At 42.1% G+C, this 18,958-nt stretch overlaps 1 protein-coding gene across 4 annotated transcripts in view; it reads right to left on the bottom strand.

The window, feature by feature from the left end:
• Positions 1 to 17,655, bottom strand: part of septin15 (septin 15) — a 54,830-nt gene extending 37,175 nt beyond the window's left edge. The window contains exons 1-2 of one of the 4 annotated variants that reach the window (XM_071489340.1): positions 17,360 to 17,655; positions 12,106 to 12,205 (exon numbers count right to left, since the gene is read on the bottom strand). In XM_071489340.1, coding sequence (XP_071345441.1) covers positions 12,106 to 12,205; positions 17,360 to 17,398 — 139 coding nt within the window. In that variant the 5' untranslated portion in view covers positions 17,399 to 17,655. Of the gene's footprint in view, positions 1 to 12,105; positions 12,206 to 12,830; positions 13,116 to 17,359 lie in introns of those variants that run through there. The other 3 variants (XM_071489348.1, XM_071489322.1, XM_071489332.1) reach the window with 3 other exon arrangements.
• Positions 17,656 to 18,958: the final 1,303 nt, after the last annotated feature.

Here is an 18,958-nt window from a genome sequence, read left to right as displayed (position 1 = left end):
TGGTAATAAACTGTTATGCTGATAATTTAAATTTCAATGGTAACACTGTCTGAAAACAGGAACCGTCTCATCTCTGGCAGTGACCACTGAGCCATCATCCAGATTAAACAAAGCTCCGACGCAAAGAATTTGACTCAATTACTTTTATTAATCAAGTTAATCAAGTTTCTGGAGGAATCATTTCAGCCCTAAAATCTAGAGCTGAATTTCTGTCCCAGGCTGACCATGGCTCTCTCCATTGAGTAAATGTCTGTACCTGGTTCACTCCTTTTTTTTTTCCTTTTTATCCCGGTTTCTATCACTCTCCATCTTCACCTTCTTTTGCTCCTTTGACACCAGGGCTCCTTTTCTTTTACTCTTTCCACAGTTGCTACGGTTGTTCCACCCTCCACCATTTCAGACTTCTGGACCCCACTGAATATAATTAGTGGTCGACCATTATGGCTTTTTCAGTGGCTGATGCTACCAAATTGGTACCAAAACCTGGTATTAAACGGGCCCAGGGACCGTAGCATTGATAAGCTCCAACATGTCACTAAGGCTGCCTTCAGAGTGGCTTTTGGTTCTGCAGCCTCAATCATACAGCCTCATGCTCCTTGCTCCTGGTTCCTCCAGGGAATGTCGTCTGCACACGAGGTAGTCTCAGTCCAAACTGTTCTGGTCAGTGGTTCCCTGATGGTGGAACAAGCAACTGAATTCTACCAGAGCAGGGGCGTCCCACTCTATCTTCAAGAATCTCTTGAAAAGTCATCTCTTCTGAGAGCACCTCCTTCCATAAAACCTTCACGTCTAACTAGCACTTACTGTGGACTTCCTGTTACAGTCTCCTTGCTCTTATTAATGGATGTAGTGCTTAATACTGTCACCACAGTCTCCTGCTGCACTGAAGCTTTACTGATGTCCTTCACTTCTAAGTCGCTTTGAATTAAGTCTTCTGCATGTGAGGGCAGAAGCACCAGCGAGCTCTTCAAACATCTAGTAAAAGTCCATCACATACAGACACAGTGAAGCTCATAGTTCATCCGTCACTGTGCCAGGTGTGTTTTGTATGCTAGCAGCCTGCAGCCCACACACAGCTAAGTAAATTATATGAACAAGGGTTAGTCGTGAAAAGCACCCACTGGCCAACTGACTGTTCTGTGTTCTTAAACTCAAACTGAAATGGACGTTAAAATCTAAACGATACCCATCCCCGGTCTGTGCTGGTATTTAGAGAGCAAGTTGGCTGATACATCATGCTGATATGTTGTTGGTTTAATCTACACATTATAACATTACAAAATGTATAAGACACACTAGCCAGTGATGGTTTGAAATGAGATTTGCTGTCATTTAGGATTGGAGAAACGTGTTAACAGTCAGAAAAGATAATGGTGACTGAGGAAATTGAGGCAAACATTTTAGCAGAGTGCATGAGAATTACACTGGAAACTCACTGCTTCACCACCTTGCCAAAACTGTCCTGAAGCACATTTTTGTATGTGTAGACTCACTTGCAGCCAATCTAAATGATCATAAAAAAAGAATAGCTTTGTTCACTTGCATTGCATAGCCTGCTCACATCATCCACCAGGTGACTAGACAAAATGGTAATGAGATAGATTCAGTTCCACGAATCCACTACCAGGGACTGTAAGCAGTGAGGGCTGAAGTTCACTTGGCTGTGACGTGACATGTATGACGTAGATTCTATCGCGACACTTCTTACCGCTGCAGCTGAAGCGTCTACAACAGCAAACCAGTCGTTCTCTTTGCCCACTTAACTAGCTTATCCCCTTCTCCTGATGAGCCACGATCATGAATCAGAATCAGATTTCTCATTTAGAGAAAGTATGCTACATAACAGAAGCGTATTTCCTTCATTAGCGGTGCTCGTACACACCAACATGTCCATGCCAACAGAGTAGTTTTCGTTTAGTTAAGAAATATTCCAGACACTTGATCAGATTTCAGGAGGCTCCTGCGCAGGCGACACTGTGACTTGTCAAAGCAGGATAAGCACAGGTGTTAGTGATAACATTAATGATGGCTCTGTTCCGTGGAGGTATCCCAGTAAACCCAACACTGAGCCAGCAGGTCTGATACTACGGCTCTGGACATGATGCACTGGAATGGTATGCAGAAGCAGTGTTATTAATTGCACCTGTGTCTTTCCTGCAATGACGCACCAACACTCTTTACCTCACAGAGAGTCCGTCTGGTCTTGAAATGTTGTTCTTGTACAAATATATTCAAGAAGAAACTATTGATGTGGCAGATGAAATCCCTTCAGGGATCCGCTGGTATTAAAGACAAATTCTTTTTCCCAAAATGACATATTTCTGCAGGCACCTGCAAACCACATTCCTTGACGTTTAACCATCAGATGTCAAGTGTCAAGTGTCAAGTACAGCTCTGACCAGCAATATGCGGAGAGACACAAATGGGCATGTGTAGTTTCAGAGAACTGAAATTCTAAATGAGGAATTACAGTCAATCACCAAATTGCCTCATGCCAGTTAAGCTCTGACTGTGGTTGGTGTGTTTGGGAGCTTTATCAGCTTCTCTGTCATGTTTGTTCTCTGCTTTGTTACAGATCACTCTGAATAGTGGAACAGTGACAGTAGCTGGGTGAAGCAGAGATTCTTCATCCTGAGCCTTTGTGATAAGACTGTGAGATGAGAATAAGAGTGACTCAGTGGAAGGAAGGAAAAAAAGAGAGTGAGACAGTTTTCACACACGCATCTGGTTAAGTCAGTAGATTAGACCAAAGCCTTCCTTCACTCACTCCTTTCTGCAAGGTCAGTAGGCAAGGCGGTCAATCCTAAGCCTGTCAGAGCGTCTTATCTGGACACACACACACACGCACGCGCGCGCGCGCACACACACACATCAGAAGCTTAGAGGTGTGCAACAACTACAAGATAGAAAGCAGGACAGACGGTCTAACGATTACACACAGATCAGTGAGGCAGATAAACAGATAGTGACTTAGGAGGCAGACTACTACTGGAGAGTAAAAGAGATTCGAGCTCATCCAGCACATTACTGGCTGCTTCATTCAGCCTAACCCTAACCCTTACTTGTGAATGAAGGCCCTGTCATGCTTACTGACCCCGTAAACACCAACTTTAATAAAAAATAAAAAATGAACATGCATCAGAAAATAGACGTTTGCATACAATCTGTTGTACCCTGCTCTGTATGATTTGACATTATGAGCATGTTACATCATCGATGATGCCACAAATCAGTGACAACAAAGCATGTATTTATAATGGAGCTATGTGCATGTGACAAGAGCAACATGTCAAAGGCTTTTATAGGGAAGACTTTAGTCTGGTGGGAAATGATTTGTCAAATAACTAATAAGTTAGTGGAGCAACAGCATTTAAAAGATAGGTTCACAATTTTTCAAGTCTGCCTTAAAACAACAGTCAGGTGCTCATGAACACTGAAACAGGTTTTGCTTGCTGTGATCATCCTTACTGTTCATACTGGCCTTTAAAAACTCCATCCCTAATGGGTTTTCAATGTAAATAATGGAGGACAAGTGTTTTCCTGCTGAGCTGCTGATAACCAAGAAGACTTCTAGAATTTGGACGCCTTTGTAATTAGCATGGTGTTACGCAGCAGGTGAATGAACACTAGTAGCCTGTGTTTTAAATGGTTTCATTTTCTTACTCAGGTTGGACAAATGAGGCCACATTGGAAACATTCATTCTGAGGAGGTCAAGCTAAGCTAACAGGCTAGACTACGAAATTGTAGCTGAGCTAGCTTTTATTTCCAGCAGCTCTGTGGAAGCAGCACAAGTGAATGATAATTTTCATCTTGTCACTGTGGAGCTTGGAGGCCACCGCCAGCCACCGGCAACTTTTAAGGTGGAACGTTTTCCTGACTGTTACTTAATACATGTTTGAGAGAGACAAGGCCAAGAGTCTACAGCTGCTCTAGCTTCTCTGCGACTGTACTGTACAGAGGTGCTTTGAGCTAAATGCTAACGCACACAGACATGCTGTTGTTTAGGTTTACAACATTTAACATATTAGTTTAGCATATTAGAATATCAACATGTGCAAATAAGCACTGAACACAAAGTGCAGTTGAGGCTGATTTTGCAAAAAAAAAAAAAAAATCCAAGTTCAAGCATTGGAAAAATGTAGTTGTTGCCATGATGTCGATGAGTTATTAGAATTCATCCTGAGGGGAACATGAATGTGAGCACCAAACTACGTGTCAATCTATAAATATTGACAAATAGTCAATAGTTATAGTAGTTGACATGTCCCTAAAAAGCAAAAATGTCAACCTTGTGTTGGTGCGAGATGGAAAGTCAGTGGACTCCTCAAAGTCTCAAGGATTCGTCTGCACAAATGTCTATAGTTGCTGAGATATTTCAGGCTGGACTAAAGCCACCAGCCATTTAGCCACACTGCTGGCAGTGGCTAAAAATACCACACACTTGTTTGCTCCAGCTTCTCAGATGTGGGTGTGCTGTTGTTCTGTCTTTAATATCACTGAGCTATACTGTATGAACTGTCAACTGATTGGGCTAAACCCACTTACTGAAAGCCAAAGTCATTTTTAGCTGTAGGTGTAGTGGTAGTAAAGTTTGGTTTTTTTGATGTATGTTCATATGATACCTGTATCTTCTTACCGAAATTATACCTTTAAAGTAAACGGTGAGAAATATTGTTTCTCCAAAATACTTTTCAAAATTTAACCTGAGCAGCCAGAGAAGAAAAAAAACTTAAAATTAGTCAAATTTTGATCTAAATAAAGAACCTTCTGATCAAAGTAGAGACACATTGATCGCGATCAGCCATGACCTGCCGAGTCTCACATATATCCCATTCCACACTGTATTGCAATTTGCAATACCTGTAAGGCCAAAGTAAGCTGACAAAACAAAAAAAAAAACAAACTTGCAAACACATGTCCACACCATCAGCATTGTTGCTGTACCTTGGACAGTGGCATCAATAATAGTAACAGTTGTCCATCGTTGATGAGCAGTCTGAAATGTGCAGAGTTTTACAACTTGTCACAAGATTTGTGTGTAAGGATAAACATCCCTGATGGGCAGCAGATAATCAGATGATTGGTGGATCAATCAACAGGATTCTTAAAAGCAGGGATGCCCTGATCCGGTCATTTAGTGTGAGTGAGATTGGCTGATCCACAGCTGATACCGATCATTATTAGTGATTTGTTACAGCAGCTGGTTTAGGGGTGCTGCATGAGTGCTAAAAAAACTTCCACGGAGCAAACCCTTCACCTGACAAGAGAACCTGAAGATTACACTGTTGCACACTTCAAACAACACACGCACATTTTAAATCGCACATCCGCCATCTGAAGCTTTACCCTACTTGCTTTCCTTCATGCAAAGTCATCAAATCTGCCCAGCAACTGCATGTTTAATACTGATACTATACAGAGATGTCCCCTGCTCCAGTGGGGAGACCTGTGGCCAAACCACCCCCCGCATGAATTGGCGGCCGATCAATCCCTACCTAAAAGGTGAAACTTTGGAAGAACTTATCAGTTTAGCTTTAATGAAGTGTCCTACGTGCAACTCACAGCTCTGCCTGCAAGGTCTCCTGACGTGCTCTTCTATGGAGTTGCTTTAGGAGAACAGAGACAGCAGAGTTGTTAAGCTCTGGCCTTGCACCACATCAGAAGCAGCATGAAGCAGGCACTGCTTCCCCTCTCCTCCCAGCTCTTCAGCTCTGATCTGACTCTCAGCTCTGTTCAGGCCTCTGCACTGGCGCTGGATCTTGCTAATCTTTCCAGGAGTTTCTATTCAGTCTGCCAGCTGGACAAAGGGACAGGAAACAGCTTTTTCCCCAACAGAGAGAGGCGGACAAAAGGGAAAAGACAGAGTTGGACAGAGGGGAGGAGGAAAGACAGGGAGTTAGGAAGAAAAATAAAAACCCAGAGGAGCAGTTTCTGGTGCCGCTCTTTCTGAGCGAGTGTTGGACTGTCAGCAGAACAAGCAGAACTGCCTCCAGAGCTCCACATGGGCATGACAAGCACCTACAGCGCATTCAGAAAGTCTTCAGACACCTTCACTTTTTTTTACAATTTGTTGCCGCCTTTTGTTAAAATCTTTGAAATTAATTTTTCCCCCTCACCAATCTACATTAAATACCCCAAAATGACGAAGTGAAAACAGAAGTTTGCATGTTGATTTTTTTGCAAATTTATTAAAAAGGAAAAAGGAGGGAAGAGCTGCTGCAGAGCTTAGAGACAGGACTGTGTCGACGTACAGATCCAGGGGAGGATACAAAATCATTGCTGCTTGCATTCAAGGTTCCCAAGAGAACAGTGAGCTCCATCATTCTTACATGGATGAAGTTTGGAACAACCAGGACTCTACCAAGAGCTGGTCCCCCGGACAAACTGAGCATTCAGGTGAGAGGGGCCTTGGTAAGAGAGGTGACCAAGAACTTGATGATCACATTCTCACCATTCTGAGAAAACTAAAAGTCTGTTTCCAGGAGAACGTCACACCAACAATCAGGCCACGGTCAAAGCCACTGAGATCCCAGTTACCCCCAGTTTCTGCGGTTTGATCTGAACATTAACTGAAGCTTGTTGTATGTGCTGCACTGTGGCTACCTGATTGGACAATTGCATGAACAAGCAGGTGCACAGGTGACCGACTCTCCTCTGTAAATCTCGTATCATTTCCAAACACTAGCGCTCACTCAGTTGTCTGAGTTTAGCTTGAGAAGAAATGCTGTGACCAAGGATGATGTATTAATATCTCCTCAGCATTCCTGAGCATCCAGAGGAAGATTTAGACGGTGGACTGTAGACATTAATCCTGGAACTATCCCTTTGATAGCAACTCAAAAGACAGCACTTGATCAAGTTTTATTATTTTTGGATTTTATTATTTTTATCATTTATATGTCAGACATAGACAGAACATTACTGTGGTGCAACAGGTCAAATGGATAAATCGACCTGTAAAGATGAGACGGTGATGGAGAAAGACATATTCTGGCAGTGTTTAGCTCAGTTGGTAGAGCACCTGCCCGAATATCAATTCCCCCTCTCTCTGCCTCCCCATTTCCTGTCTCTCTCATCTGCCCTATCCAATAAAGGTATGAAAAAGCCAAAAAAAAAAAAAAAAAAAAAAAAAAAAAAAAAGACAGACATATTCTGGACTTGGGTGACAGTGGCTTCCTCTCCACAACAAACAGACCAGGTGATTAAAACCAGTACGACAGTGAAAAAAACCCTTTCACATTAAAAGTCAGTGATTTACTGACCCTATACAGTGAACATGAGACGTCAGGGAAGGGCCAGGAGCTGAGACTGTTGCTAAACTTTGTTTCCATTGTTTCTTTGATAACTTATGAACCAGATATTCTGATGCTGGATGTTGGTACCAGCAGCAGAATTATACACAGAGGTCTCTTCGTCTCTATAACAATATTTGCTCAGCTTTTTTCTCTCATAATTCAAGATCCAGATGTCCGAGGACTAAAATCCTTCATCTGGTCAAAATATGTAGCTGAAAACCACATATCTTAAAAATGTAGTTTAAAACTGGATAAAGGTCCATTTTGAGCTTCTGGCAGACAACCACAACACTGATGCAGGTACTCAGAGGATATGACATCATTGAAAGGCAACCAATGAAATAGAACTTTACCATGATTAAAATCAGAGTTCTCTGGTTTGAGAATTGCTGGAAACAAAATGTAAGCTGAATGTAGCTGTTCGACTGATAAAAGCACTGCTGACTATTCTGTTAACAGAATAAAGCACCTTAGTGCAAAAATCAGATGTATAAAATCAAATAAACAAAAGATGTCATGTTGTTGATCTCGCTCCAGCTCTGTGGCGCCCGGCTCCAAACTCTACAGCCACCTTGACCATCAGACAGAGATGTAACCTCCATGCACACTGCAGTGATCGCCGCCCAGCAACCCTCTGCAGGCCTGGCTCTGAGGCCCCAGTGCAGCTCGCTGCAGTCCAAAACACTATTACAGCTGGACACCATTACAATCTGTTCATCTGAAATGTTCTGCTATGAGACATCTCCCTCTCTCTCTGTCTCTCTTATTTTAACTTTTACTTTATTATCACAGGCCTTTGTTGCACCATTGCGCATAGGACAAGGATGCTGTTGGAGTACATCAATCCTGATGTGTTTCACAACATCACGGTTGTCTGCAACGACTCTTTCCAGGTAAGACACAGTACAGGATATGACAATAACAACACTTGCTCAACAATGTCTACTAGTTGACTGGTCACTCAAATTGAGGCCTTGACAAAAAGGGGGATGGTTCTTGCAACAGGTCTAAAAGTAGTCAAATCACACTATGATAGCAGTGCTGAAGTTAGCCTTCATTCTGCTGCACACTGTAGATCCAGGAGGAAAACAAACATTTCTTCATTTCAAATTAAAAGCCCTCTAGTGTTTCAGTAGACAGAAAGTCTTCATTTCTTGACGGGTCTTTTATTGTGGCACACCATATGCAACAACAGCTGGAAAGGATTAAATGACAACAAAGCGGAGTGGACCAGAATGAATGAATATAAATACTTGAGATGGGTCCTCCAGAACAATGAAGTGTTGAAGGTAGCCTCCACACCGAACTCTCCATCCACAGGAAACACCGACATGTTTTCAGTTTTTTTCAAATATTTTTCTTTTATCGAAAGTCGAGCTTTCAGAAAAACATCCAGAGTTGGGATGAACAATCTCCAGCTGAGAACCTTTCCTCTGATCCACATCTATAAACATACCCTGTGTTGGTATGCCCCTCACACTTGTTATGTGTGAAATTTGGATCAGCTGGGGTATGTGGGGCTGAGAGCCAAGAAAGCTGGGGGGACAGACAGAGGGGCTGGTTTGTGAGAAGGCTTGAAACAGGATCTGGTTCACTGTGGTTCTCTCTAGTGCTTTCCGAAGCCATCGCTCTGTCTTTGTCTCCCTCCTGCTACTCTTCTACAGTGGCTGTTTACTAAACAGGAAGCTAAAATCCCAGGCTGAGATAATAAATGCTGGATGCCTCTTTGTGTTATGTCTCCTCTCACTGAAGAGATTGGGGTCTCCACAAGATACACAGTTAGCTTTATGACCTTTTAAAGCAGTTTAAATGGAGTGGCTGGAACTGGGTTTAAGACCAGCAAAAAAAAAAACAAAAAAAAAAACAGTAGAGAACCTGCCAAACCCAGACCATTTCTGAAGGAGCAGACACAAAGACCAGTCCAACTATCCAACACTGAAAGGATGGTTTTTTTATTTTATGATGCCATTAATTTTCAAGCAAAGTTTTCATGTCACCTTAACTTTAGCCTCTTGAGATGATCCCACCTTGGACTTACGAGTATGCAATTACTGTAACAGACTAAGAGTTGCCCCAAGGCAGAAGTTGCGGTCAACTCCAGCTTGTGGCACATGTGTGAGGAAAAATAAAGAAGCTGTTGTTGCTGTTTGTCTCCAAGTGCCATTTATTGTTGTATTACTAAATACGCTCAGTTAGACAAAGCCAAGACGCTCAGTTATATTATTATCTAATAACCACAGGGACTAGCCATGTAAATCATGTCTGTTTGTGACTGACTGACAAACCTGCCACCAACCGACCAATCAGAACTTGGTCGACTAAGACTCTTCTCATCGAGTTCTGTTTGCTTGACTATTAAGATGAAGCCTTAGGTTTTAGTTTGACATTCCCCGGACAGTCTTCCCCTGCTGAGCTATGGTGGACAGATATCCACATAACACTGAAACTGATGTGGAAACAAATCTCTTAATGGCCAGTATGAATATGAATAAGTTTCTTAAGTCATATTCATATGACTAATGACTAATGTTGCAAAACCAGCTGCGATGTTCACATGGGCATCATAAAACCTGTGAACCTATCCTTTCAGGTCTGAATGTCTCTGCAGGGAACAGAAAAAGAAAACACTGCATAGAGAGCTTTTAACTGCCCAGTGCTGCCAGCAGCAGGGAGGTGTATGTGGCAGATGTGGCGCTCACACCCAGAGCCAACATCTGATTGAAATGGAAAATATGGTGCAATGTGAACATGTCACAATCAAATTTTAGAGTCCCAATCTAACATTTGAGTTTTTGTATCTAGTACAACTGAACAGTGCACTGCCAACATTTAATGTATACAGGAAGTGGAAAGAAGCCAATATCAATAATATAAGATATGTGTAACAGTTGAACAGCCACACAGGACTTTGCACAATCCATATCTGTTCATTACAGGCTCCAGAGCATGGTGCATTGCAACACTGATCTAATGTCTAAGAGTGTGTGTGTGTGTGTGTGTATGTATGTGTGGTGTGTGTACTTGTAGTTGCTACATAGTTAGGACCAAAAAAAGTATTTTACTAACAGAGTGAGGACATTTTGGGAAAGTGAGGACATTTTGGCCGGTCCTCACTTTTTGAGACACCTTCAAATCACATGTTGAGGGTTAAGACTTGGTTTTAGAGTTATGGTTAGAATTAGGTTTAGGTTAAAGTTAGGGTCAGGGTTAGGGTTAGGCACTCAGTTGTGATGGTTAAGGTTAGGGTAAGGGGCTAGGGAATGCATTATGTCAATGAGTGTCCTCACAAAGACAGAAGTACAAGTATGTGTGTGTGTGTGTGTGTGTCTATTGTATTGTGTATTTATTTATTTTCCAGAAAGGAAAGCCCCAAGAACCACCGTCAGCAGCTGCAGTCCAACACAGTGGACAAAGACAAACAGAGGAGGGAAAGCCGGAGCAAACAAACACTCCATATGAACAAAAAAAAAAAGTGTGATTGGTTGTGACACAATCTGTAAACAGAAGACAGCAGAGTAGCACATGTAAGAAACGCCAGAGAGAAAGTTAGAAGCTCTGTGTCAGCTGCTGTATGGACTGAGCGCAGAAAGAGGTGCGTCTCACGGGGCTCTACTGAGACTCTCTTTTAAGGAAAAGTTAGGGTTTGATCCAAAAGTCACTGCAAAAAATATAACAAAATAAAAATAAATAAATAAATAAAACTCCACTAAAAAGGTCTGGAAGGTCGCCAACTCTAGTGTCAAAGTTGTTAAGTTGACAACACTGGAAAGGCAAAGCTCCTATGAGCCCGTACAGGCAGCAGGAGCAGATCAATCCAATCGCTATCCAACCCAATCTGACTTTAGCCTGAGGCAGAACGTCACCTAATTAACATACAGACACTGAAATACATAAATAAATAAATGCTGAAATAAATACAAAAATGCACAAATAAATAAATGAATAACTATATAAAATAAATACATGTAGAAATACATAAATAAATATAAAAATACAGAAAAAACATTTTTTTCATGACCAATATTTTTATTTATTTATTTTGGATTTATTTATGTATTTAATTATTAGAGCTGTCAAAATAACGCCTTAATTTTGATTAATTATTCACAAAAAAAAAAACTGGTTAAAAAAATTAATGCAGATTAATCGCGTTCCAAAGAAGAAGAAGAAGAAGAAGAAAAAGAAGAAGAAGAAGAAGGTGATGATGATGATGATGATGATGGAGGCGAACGAGATGACCCTGCTTGGCCCCATTAACTGAACTTTTACATTTCAAAAACGGCCAAATAGTTCTGTTGATAGGAAAACCCTTCTCTGCAGTTACTGCTCGAAGGAATTTTCATCTCATCGGAGCACGTCAAGCCTGAAATATCACCTAAACGCAAAGCACTTAGCAGCAAACCCACAGGTCGGAGCTAGCCTCACCAAGCTACACTCCACCAAGCGTTCAGATGCAAACTGAGTGAGTGTGCCTGTGACTAACTAACTCCCTTGCTAAATGAATTGCAATGGACTGCAGGCCAGTTTCGGTGGTAGAGGACCAGGGGTTAGCAGAAGTTTTGCTTTCTGAGTTGTCAGGTCAGCACTGGGTGCCTCACATGCTTCACTGCCTTTCAAGCTGCGCTGATGACCCTCACACACACACACAAGAATGGAAACACACACTGAGGAGCGGGCAGAGACAGATGTACGGGTGTGCATACACAGGTTTGGCTTAGGAGCAAACCTGTGTACATTTGCACAAGAACAGAAGCAAATACACACACTCACGTCCTCAATCATGGGTCTGATGTACATCTTCCAACTTACCTACAACCATTAACGTAAACTCAAAACCTCTTTTGACCGACTTCCGATACACCTGGTTGGGGAGATTGGCGAAGCCCACATAGCCCTCCAGGTTCCGCTGCTGAATGAAAACACACACACACACACACACACACACACACACACACAGAGAGAGAGAGAGAGTTTTTCTTAATGCAGGAACAACAAAGCATGAACATACACTTAAAAAAAATGTAAACCTTTCACACAGAATATAGGCCTGTAACTGCTTAAACAGCCTTTTGGCAAAAGAGCCTTATCAACACACAGGTGCATGTAAACACACACAGAAACTCATATTTCTGTGAGTATTTTACATGTGTGTAAACAGTTACACAGCAGAAAAAATGTGGCTGCACACAGAAAGACACAGTCATGAAGTGACAAAAATCTTGTTTTTTGTGAACCTGCAATTAGCATTTCTGTGTCCTGCAGCGACAAAGCCCCTTTAAAGCAAAGTACAGCTGGGTTAAGTACAAGAGGGGAGAAGGGCTGTTGTAAGGGGAGGAAAGGTGGGGGCAGATTCACAGAGAGAAATAACAGGCTTTCCCTGAGGAGCATGGGAATAGGAAGTGGAGTCAATACTGCCAAAGTCCATTTAAACAAGTAAATGTAATGTAAGTCAGTGAATGAACCAGATCTAATCCTCAAAACAGAAATGCAGAAACATAAGTGGATGAAGACACAGACAAATCCAGTCTCCCTACATGTTGAATCATATCCATCGTGTCCCTCATGCAGGACAGGTCAGGCTGAAGGTAGTGAATCTCAGTCCAAATCACAGCCAGGCTTTCCTCCAGCTGCTCTTTACCACCAAGGTATCGCTCTCTCTCTTCCTCCCTTCCCCATCTCCTCCCTCTGCCTCTCTCGATCTCCCAGCCTGCTGTCAGATAACAACCACCCCCAGTCACAGCGCATTGTCCTGCACACTGCGTGACACAAACGTAATTGATTGCTGGCCTCTCAGGCTCTGTCATGCATGGCACCAATGGAGAGCTGCAACACTGTGATGAGAGGTCTGCTGATAGGACGAGTAGAAAACTACCTCCAGCTGAAATCAAGACCAATTCTAAATCCTGCATGAGGACAAGGAGTGAGCTTCTCTGTGAGCGAACATGGCCACAGAAGGTTGTGAAAAGATTCAAATGGAATTTAGAAAAGTCTAGTGCTGAAACTATTACCACATAGTTGCTCCACAGGATAAAAACAAAACAAAAAAAAAACCTTTGAAATTATTTAAATGATCTGTCGCAGTTTCTTTTCACATGTGAGGATTTGCTGCTTTTCTTTGTAATACAGTATTTATCTTTATACTATTTAATGGTGAAAAAAACTTTCATTCCAAACTCTGCTAACCAATAAATGAAGTGAGTGTAAATCTTCAGTCTGCTTTTACTTTCTCCCAAAAAACAGTTTTCTTGTGTATGTGTTGTCTTCACTGACAGTAACCGCTTCAGACTGGGGACCCCTGTGTATAGACAAGAATGTGAAGTCACCAGATGAGAGGAAGTTATCCACTGTGAGTTAATTGTGAACAACAACAAGTGGGACTGTTGAATGTTACGGACCTTTAAGGACACCAGTCTCACTGAGGGAGACCACATTCATACACAGATGCACAGGAAACAGGCCATTCAGCCAGTTTCAGTCCAAATCCATAATTTGGATTTGGACTGAAACTGGACGTGGGACTAATGTGCACTGCAACATCACGTCATGTCATGTCATTTAACAATTCAATTCTTCAGATGTTGAATCTTTTCAAGATGTGGAAAAACACAGAGCTTGTGATGACACGAAAACTTCACATTTTAAATGAATATTAACTTCACTGAGCTCGTGCACATTTTCTTGATTTCATTGAAATAATCTGCCTTGTTCCATGGACTCACTGAGGTCAAGTGCACAAAGATGTCAGGAGAAAGTACACTAAAGTATGTGGACACTGACATACTTCAGTGAGCTTTGGGACTTTTGGTCTGTTCTTTTTGGTTCTGGCCCCTTATTTCCAACAACAGCATCTATTAATGCTGCTGCATACAATAACACTTCAGACAGTCAAAGTGAAAATGCACTCCAGGATCTGGTGAGAAGCTTTCCCAGAGGAGTGGAGGCGATTAAATCTCTGATTAATGTCCATGGTTTTGGAATGTGATGTCCAACAGCCCCATATGGCTAATGTAATGTTTCCATGTCCACATACTTTTGGCCATGCTGTATGTCTTTTGCAAGTGTATGTGTCAGCACTGAGTCATCTTTCATAACAAAGGTTAGACTTATGTCTTTCACAATTACAAACACAGATCAAATATGGAAGCTGTTTCCTAGCGACACAAACTAATGTTGATTTTGGAGGTTGCTGAAGTGACCGGTTTTCTGTGTCTTCCAGGGTCACCTACAGGACCAGGACTGTTTCAGGATGTCAGGGCTGTGTCTCTGTAGCTGTAACTGATGAGCAACTTCTGTCACACCAGAAGTGGAAGACAGTAACTGCCAATATTGATATTTAGTAAATGTCAACTATGAGCCTAACACTACATTCTACTGTATGTTCCTCATTTCCCACTGTTGAGTGTGACATTCAGGAAGCAGTAGGTTACACAACAACCTCACCAGTGGATGTTATGGACACACAGCACCTCATCAATACTCTCTGATGCATGAAGCTTGACAGCAGGCGTAACTTCTCCAAACAAGCCTGAAGCACTTTCCACCATTTCCATGTTTGATCCACCCACACACAAGTTGTGTGTGTGTGTGTGTGTGTGTGTGTGTGTGTGTGTGTGTGTGTGTATGAGCGTGTTACATAAGGTTCCACCTCTGATGGTCTGTCTATTTCCTTTAAACTGCACTGTAGGCAGCACAGGGAACTGTAACACACTGGGTTGGTGATTTAGCTACGGGGAAAAAAATTATTAATGCAGGGTGTCTTGGCTCTCTAAGTGTGTGTGGGTTTGTGTGTGTGTGTGTGTAGATGTGTAGGTGTGCAAGTGTGTGAATGCATCAATATACAGTATGCATGTTCGTGAGAGTATGGATGAAGAAACACATTTATTTACTGGAATCTTGTGCCTGCTGTATTCTTGGGTCCATATTGAGTAATGTCACCATATTTGGCCTGGACTGAACCGAGATATTAAATTTCAGATATCGCCCAGGCCTCATCTGCAGCACACAACAGGGCAAACAATAAGCTTCAAAGGTCACATTTCCATTTGAGTACTTGTGTCCCTGTAATGTATGCTACGCTGCAACAGCACTTGCCTCTTTCGAAATGTATTTTAATGAACATGTTTTTTTCCACAAGAAGGTGACTAATGGAGAAACACAGGCAGGGGATTTAAAAGGGGAAGTAACGGAGGATGAGAGAAAGGAAGGCGAGCTAGTCCATACATTCATGTTAACCCCTCCCCCCGTCCACCCAGTGGTGATAGTAGCTGCCTTGTTCACTGACATCATCTATATTGCTAAGTCCACCACCCCCATGTATTCAGCAACTGATACTGGGGCCAAGTCAGTGCTTCACCAGCTGTTTTTAAAGTTTTATTTATTACATATTTTATATTAGTTCTGTAACAAATGTTGCATCACTTAAAGCTGCAGAGGGAGGACATAAATTGTTTGAAAACAGTGCTTGTGTAATTTTTCCTTGTGTTATTTTTAGCGGTGAGCACACTGTGCCCGCTGTGTCTTCACTATCTCTCCGTCTGAGCATAGTGTGTATGTCCAGCCCTTAGTGCAGGGGTCTGCAAGGCCATTTTTTAACTAACATATTACATGTGGGGCCAGAACATAATCAAAGCCTAATTTTAAGAAAGATAAAAATGTAACTTAAATTTACTTTATTTTGTGGCCACAGTCACATATATACGTTTGACTGACTCATTGAACTGATGTTATTTTTTTCATATCACATCATCTCTGCTATTTCAGAGGTCTATCAAGCAAGCGACAGAACCTTTGGAACTTCCTGTCAGAAATTTCCATAGTAAAAGCTAAAAACAAAAACGAACATTCCTGCGCTTTTATTTTGTAGACAAAATCGCTAAATAGGAAGTGATTGTGTGACAGGTCTATTGTAGAACCAGCTGTGCGCTGCTCCTGATGTGACAGGTTGTGCCTGTCACTCACTCTCAAGGTGGATAAAATTATAATGAGCGTCTTGAGGAGGAAGGAGATTCTCTATTTCGACATTAGCTACAGATTAATGTGAAACTGTCAGTTCCATATTATAAAATTTAAAAAGTCTGATTATCAAAATAATCTGGCGGGCCAGATATTATTGCTGGCGGGCCAGTTTTGGCCCGCGAGCCGCCAGTTGCCGACCAGTGCCTTAATGTAGTGTCAAGAAATCACCTCAGATTGGATCAGTAACAGATACAGTACAAACATGATCTCAGTTGTGTTGTGTGATTGGTGATCACTCATTGCTAACTGTGGTTCAGCCATTACTGTCACGTTTCAAATGCAGTGCAGCAAGCAGTGTTCCACTGTTTTCGTTATTAGTGTTGCTGGTGGTCTGAATTGCCAGGTTTTGTATGGAAACTTGGCACAGGAGATCTCATCTGGGCCCCAATACTCAAAGCATGAAGTCAGACGACCATAGCGGGCCGGGACCATTACCCGACTTCTGCTCGTTTATGTTCTTTCCCGGTAACACTGTTGGTGTGAAAACGCGCCCATCCCAACTGCAAAGAGCCGCAACTGAGTAATGCTGCTCTGTGTAACGTTCAGGGAACCCTCAATCCGGCCAGACATTTTCAAGACATTATAGTGACTCATCGTAAATTACGTCAATTAAGCGAACTCGCTCTCCGCCACACACAGTCTATTGCAACAGAATGTAAATGATGCTAAAATACGCTTGTGGCTGGCGAGGCTGTATCAGAATAAGGCTCCAGAGATGGAGGCGTCATACATGCTTGAACCGATGCTATCTACTGTGGGCTATTTCAGTCAGTGAAATACAGAACATTATGCAGAGATTATCAGTAGACTACATCAGTTTGTCAGACGGTGTGAGTGATGTTTCACCCAAGAATATTTCTTTGTGGACAAACAAAATATTCTAAAGCTAGCAGATTGTTAAAGGAGCTTAGTATGCAGTTCTCCCCATACATGAAGGGGGCTGAAACACACGGGTGAGGGTAAAGTGGATTTTCAGTGAATATCCCACTGAAAACAGCACTGATGTCAACGTTTGCACGCAGTCTGTCTGGGATGAAAGAGGACTTACAGCGACGCTGGGAACCGCAGTCTCTGGTCGCTCGATCATCGCGCCGTGCCGTCACCACCCAGCCTGCCACGGACAGCCACCACGGCACAACCCGAGAAGCGTCCAGGAGAATGGCGGCGCAGAGAGACGCGGAGCTCCTCGCCGTGAGAGAAAGCGCTCTGCTGTGCAGGGAAACGAGCGAAATGCGCCTGAAAAGGAATGAATGAGGTTAAATTACATATGGCCGCTGAGGGTACGACTACCAGATGCAGCACAGTGACGAAAACGCTCCGACTGTTTTCCTTTGGAGGCAAACAAAAACAATTTATACAATATTACATCCGGTTGAAAATTTCAGAATAAGACGAAATGTATCGCAACAATTTAGGGTATCTCTAATTTTTTACTGCAAAGTTATAATGGAATGAAAAGTGTACAATTCTGCTCTATTCTGAATAACATGTTAATATCTTCTTAATTCATAGGAGTCTTGAGGTGATAAGTTTAAAGACAATGTTACAAGAAAATAAATGTATAAAACTGTAGGTGGTGAGCTGTCTCCTGTGAGCAATTTCCAGATCTCACCAGAGATTCTGTGGCTCTCCTTTTGTTGATTTGGGCAACACAACTCTAGAGTTTCATGACAGAGTCACAGCAATGCTCAATCTCATTTTTAAATTCATGGTGTATCAGAAAACTTATTTGTGTATTATTTTTCATTCAGCTACTGAACCCATGGCAAGATCTTTCACTATTAAATCAGAGCGCTGGCAGTCTGCAGCTCACCCCACTGTGTGTCTGTGACATCAGAGCACACCTGACAGCCTGCAATTTATCTGTGCATTTTCACCTCACAAATGAGCAAACACTTAACCACTGAAATTGAAATATGATATCTACTCATGCGAAGTTTGTCCAGTGAAGACATTTCCATTCTTTGACATCTGAAACCTTTAAACTATAAGTAATCAGCATTTCAAAATCACCACCTCTCATAACCAACTCCACTACTACTACTGCTGGGCACAGATGTAGTTTGTTAAGGTTAAGTTAAGGTCTGCCAGATCGTACTCAGGTATCACCCTGGTTGGAAATGAAAATCGTGTTGACTTTCATTTCACTGGAGTTTGGTTACAATACAACTTAAAACCAAAACAATATGACCGTCAGCTGTCATCAGTATTGTACAGCCAATTGATGTTGGCATTACATGTTGTCCTGACATTGAATTTTGGTCACCCAACATCACAAACCACATTCAACCAAATATTAATGTCTAACGGTGTTGATGGTCAGCTGCCTGCCTACTGGGATCAGTCCAGAGCAATCAAAGAAATTAATTTATGGCAAAGCACTATGAAGCTTTTATATTGAAAGTAAATACACATAACTTCCGGTCTGCTACAGGCTGTATTTGGCCAGCTTGATGTACTTCTAGGGACCCTGGACCTGCCCTCCTATTGGTCAAACAGGAATGTGACCGGTATAGAGTCGGGGGTGAGAGGCTTTTGTGTGCTGGGGGCGAAAATTTGCTGCCTTCAAAGACTGTTATGAATAACGTTACTGAGCAGATATCAACAACTGACAATGTGGAAATTGCGACATACCATTGATTTAGCC

The sequence above is a fragment of the Trachinotus anak genome, unplaced genomic scaffold (assembly GCF_046630095.1).
Source record: "Trachinotus anak isolate AG129_WGS33_773 ecotype Australia unplaced genomic scaffold, CSIRO_AGI_Tana_v1 ptg000002l, whole genome shotgun sequence".
Lineage (NCBI taxonomy): Eukaryota > Metazoa > Chordata > Actinopteri > Carangiformes > Carangidae > Trachinotus > Trachinotus anak.
The sequence above is the reverse complement of the archived record's forward strand: the minus strand, read 5'-3'. Positions and strand labels throughout refer to the sequence as shown.